Source organism: Miscanthus floridulus, chromosome 13 (assembly GCF_019320115.1).
Source record: "Miscanthus floridulus cultivar M001 chromosome 13, ASM1932011v1, whole genome shotgun sequence".
In the NCBI taxonomy this organism is placed as follows: Eukaryota; Viridiplantae; Streptophyta; class Magnoliopsida; order Poales; family Poaceae; genus Miscanthus; species Miscanthus floridulus.
Genome location: NC_089592.1, coordinates 8848488 through 8852959, shown reverse-complemented (window position 1 = coordinate 8852959; position 4472 = coordinate 8848488). Strand labels below are relative to the sequence as shown.

At 41.8% G+C, this 4472-nt stretch overlaps 1 protein-coding gene across 1 annotated transcript; it reads left to right on the top strand.

Annotated features, from left to right (window-relative positions):
- Window positions 1-2906: 2906 nt before the first annotated feature.
- LOC136499394 (uncharacterized) lies at window positions 2907-3827 on the top strand. Its single transcript, XM_066495065.1, has one exon. It carries the CDS (start codon window positions 2907-2909, stop codon window positions 3825-3827), a length of 921 nt encoding a protein of 306 aa, XP_066351162.1.
- The last annotated feature ends 645 nt before the right edge of the window (window positions 3828-4472 follow it).

The following is a 4472-nucleotide window of genomic DNA, read 5'->3' as shown; positions in this document are numbered from 1 at the left end:
AGCAGGTAGCAAGCTCCTGACCAAAATCATCTACCATCACTAGATTTATTAGACTAAATCTAAATAAACTAGATCTAGTAAACAAAAGATGGATCACCTCTCCTTGTCACCAATGAATTCAATAGTGATGAAGAAGAGAGGTCCTAAACGGTGGCAAGAGGAGCCTAAAATGGATGGCAACGGTTGTCTCAAAGGGGTGGGGATAGGTCAATGTCGTGTTTATTTGATATTATAATGACATTTAAATAAGTAATAAATAATAATAAAAATAAAAATCCAGAGGCCATATAAAAAGTTAATGTCCACAATTAGTACCTTGTGTATCAAACCAAGTAGTACCATGTAACCTTTGTTTGGATACCCTCATGGATTGTGGAAACTAAATTCTAAAAGATGGATTATTAGGGCATGTTTGGGACTGCTCCACTATAGTTCTTGCAGTTCTGCTCCATCAACTCCACCATGGAGTAGCTCCACTATGGAGTTTGTGGAGCAGATTGTACTGTTTGGTACACAACCTAGCTCCAGTTTGTGGAGGTGTGACAGAGGGACCGGATGCTAGTCCTCGTGGGACCGGACGTGTCCGGTCAGTGTAAGAAGGGTTTGAGTTGGACTGGACTCTATTGTAGAGACTACACCAAACACGACTATGCCTAGGGTTTGGTCTTCTATGTGGACCGGACGCTCTACACGTGGGATCGGACGCTAGAGGACAGCGCGTCCGATTAAAGACAGAGAGGTTCTAGAGTGGAAAATTGTTGACCGGACACGTCCGGTCAATGTGGACCGGACCCTGCCACCATCCGGTCACACTAGCCACTGCCTGTCAGAGTTGGTGTCATGTAGCCGTTGGCTACTGACCGGACACGTCCAGTCACCCCGACAGGCGCGTTCAGTCATCACTAAAAGGCTGAGTTGGACCTCAACGGGTATGTTTGGTTGTGGGGTGTATAAATACATCTCCTACTCGTCCAATTCACCTCTCTTGCTCATTTGTTCAGCTGGGGCAACCATTTGGAGTTCAAGTGAGAGCAAATGCCTAGTGGGTGATTGAGATATGATAATCCAAGATTAAAGACCTCATTAGTGTCTAGGGAGTAGCAAGTGTGCATCCACCATCCTCATTAGCCTTGTTTGGGTCAAGTGAGAGTTTGTGCTTGTTACTCTTGGTGATCGGCATCACCTAGATGACTTGGTGCTAATTGGGAGCTTGGTGATCATCCAGTGGAGCTTGTGGATGACCCAACTCATCTTGTGAGCTGTTGTGGGTGATTCACCGTGCCGGAGTGGCAAAGAATCAGCCCATAGAGAGCACTTGATCCTTGCGCGGATCAAGGGGGAGCGATACCCTTGTGCGGGTGCTCCAACGAGGACTAGTGAGGAGTGCCGACTCTCCGATACCTCGGCAAAACATCACCGTGTTTCTTCCCTCTTCTTACTTTGAGCATTTACTTTGAGCAATTCATTTTATGTCTTTACATTCATAGAATTGACATGCTAGAGTAGAATTGGAACCTAGGTTGCTAAACTCTTTATGCAATAGATCAATTGCTTACACAATTAGGCACTACGGGTGAAGTGGGCTAAGTATATGACTTAATTATTGCAAGAAATTTTAGAAAAGCCAAATTCACCCTCCTCTTAGGCATCTTGATCCTTTCAATTGGTATCAGAGCCGAGTGCTCTTTGTTTATGCTTAACCACCTAGAGCAAGATGTCTCATGGGGATGGACCCCCTCCCTACTTTGAGGGAGATGATTTTCCTATTGGAAAATTTGCATGGAGGCGTACCTAGAGGCTATAGATGTTGGAGTGCTTAGAGCCGCCACACAAGGCTTCCAAAACCTAAGGATCCCACCAACCTTGTTGGTGATGAGGCCAACTATGAAAAGTGGAATGCAAAGGCCAAAAACACCCTCTTTAGAGGTCTTTGCAAGGATATCTTCAACCGTGTCTGAAACCACAAAGACTCACATGCACTATGGTCGGACATTTGTGTGCTCCATGAGGGAACTAAGAGTGAGCATAAGGAACGCTATCATCTTGTTATCAAAAAGCTTAATTCATTTGAAAGGCTTCCAAATGAAAGTACTAATGAGATGTATTCACGCTTGAATGTTCTTATAGAGGAAGTCAATGGGCTTGGACTCACACAATTGCAACCATCCGATGTTGTAAGAAAGATATTGAGTGTTCTTCCCATTGACAAGTATGGGCATATTGTGACTATGCTACATCAAGGTGATCTTTCTGCATCTACACCAATACAAATATTGGGGAAGATCAATGCGCATGAGATGTGCATGCACATCACTCCACAAGATGGCTCTTCCTCTTCCAACAAGAAGAAACATTTGGCTTTTAAGGCTAGACAATAGAAGAAGGGCAAAGCAAAAGTGTCTCTTGAAAGCTCAAGTGAAGATGAAGATGAGACCAACATTGCTCTCATGGTGAGGAAGACCACCAAGATGCTCAAAAAACTAAACAAGAATGGTGTCAAGTTTGATTCTAAGAAGAAGAAATTCTTCACTAGTAGCAAGAGGAAGCCCATCTCCGAAATGGATTGCTACAATTATGGTGATCTTGGTCATCTAGCTCATCAATGTCCAAAGCCTAAGAAAGACAAGTACAAGAAAAAGTACAAGGACAACAAAGATGACTCAAGTGATGATGAGAAGAGAAAAGACAAGCCATACAAGAAGAAAGATGGCAAGAAGAAGCAACACCACAAGAAGAAGAATGACAAAGCTTACATTGTTGGTGATTGGCTCACGGACATTGAAACATCAAGTGGCTCATCCGGTGAAGATAGTGATGATGAAAAAGAGAGGGTGGCCGCTCTTGTGATTGGGACTTCACTTCCTCCACCGCCACTACCGCCATCATCCTCTACACACCTATGCCTTATGTCCAAGGGTGATCGAAAGGTACAAAGTGATGATGATAGTAGTGGCAATGAAAGTGGTAGTGATAGTGATGATGAATTCGAAGCACCTTCTTATGATGAATTAGTTGCCTTGCTTAACAAGTACTCTAAAATCAGAAGAAAGACAAGAGATAAAAATGAAAAGCTAGAACTTGAGAATGAATCGCTCTTAGCAAAGTATGACATAGCCAAAAAAGCTAGTATTGAGCTTAGAGATGAAAATAAAGTTGTGTCATCCACCCTCAAGGAGCTCAAAGCCAATCTAAAAGAGCTTAAAGAAAAACATGATAAACTTGAGGGGATACACAAGGAGCTCAACACTAGATATAGCTTGCTAAAAGAAGAATATACCACTCTCAAGGCCAATCATGATAACCTTGTTATTTCAAATGAGGTCTTATCCAATGAAACACATGATGCTACTAACTATGTTGTTAAGATTGATATAGCTACATCATATGATGATTTGATTGATGAGAACATTGAGCAAGGACCTAGTAGCAAAGGCAAGCAAGTGGTTGTGGCCGATCATCATGATGATTTTGTTAAGATTAAGAATGAGAATAAAAAGCTAAAGAAAGATCTTGAGAAGCTATCAACCAACAAAACAATTGTCATTGAGAAGCAAGATGGAGACTATGATATGGATCTTGACATTGAGATGCTTAGAGAGGAAAACAAAAGACTCAAAATTGAGAAGACTCATCTCACCACCGGCTTGTACAAGTTCACAAAAGGGCATAATCTTCAAAGTGAGCTACTTATGAACACCATGATGAAGAATGACAAGTGTGGTATTGGTTTCAAGGCAAACAAAGAGAAGAAAGCCAAAGCTCAATATCAAGCTCAACATCAACATAAGCCAAAGCCCAAGCCAAAGAGATGTATTGAGTGTGGATAAGAAGGTCACTTTTCTCATGATTGTAAAACTCCACCACCACAACCCTTGCCCAAGCATGCTAGACCCTTTGCCTACAATGCTCATTATGTGGTTAGAAAGGACACAAAAGGAAGACCTCAAGTTGTGTTTCTAGGTCCACCTAACAAGAATAGGCCTAGACAAATTTGGGTAGCAAAGTCATTAGTTGAGAAAGTGGTTGCCCCCCGTCAAGTATGGGAGTCTAAAAATCAAGCTTGATCTCTTATGTGTGTAGGTGAACTACAAGACCGGTGGAAGTCATTGGGTTATTGATAGTGGTTGCACTCAACATATGACCGATGATCCTCGTATGTTCACCTCACTATATGAAGATGTGAATGATCAAGAAAGAAATACATTTGATGACAATTCAAAGGGCAAAGTACAAGGGTTGGGCAAAGTTGCAATATCAAATGATCACTCAATTTCAAATGTGCTTCTTATTGCTTCATTGAGTTTCAACTTGCTATCCGTTGGTCAATTGTGTGATCTTAGCTTTCAATGCTTATTCACCGAGAAAGAAGTGGTTGTGTCAAAGAAGGATGATGATCAAGTCATATTCAAAGGCTTTAGATATAACAACTTATATCTAGTGGACTTCACCTCCGATGATGCTAACTTGAAGAT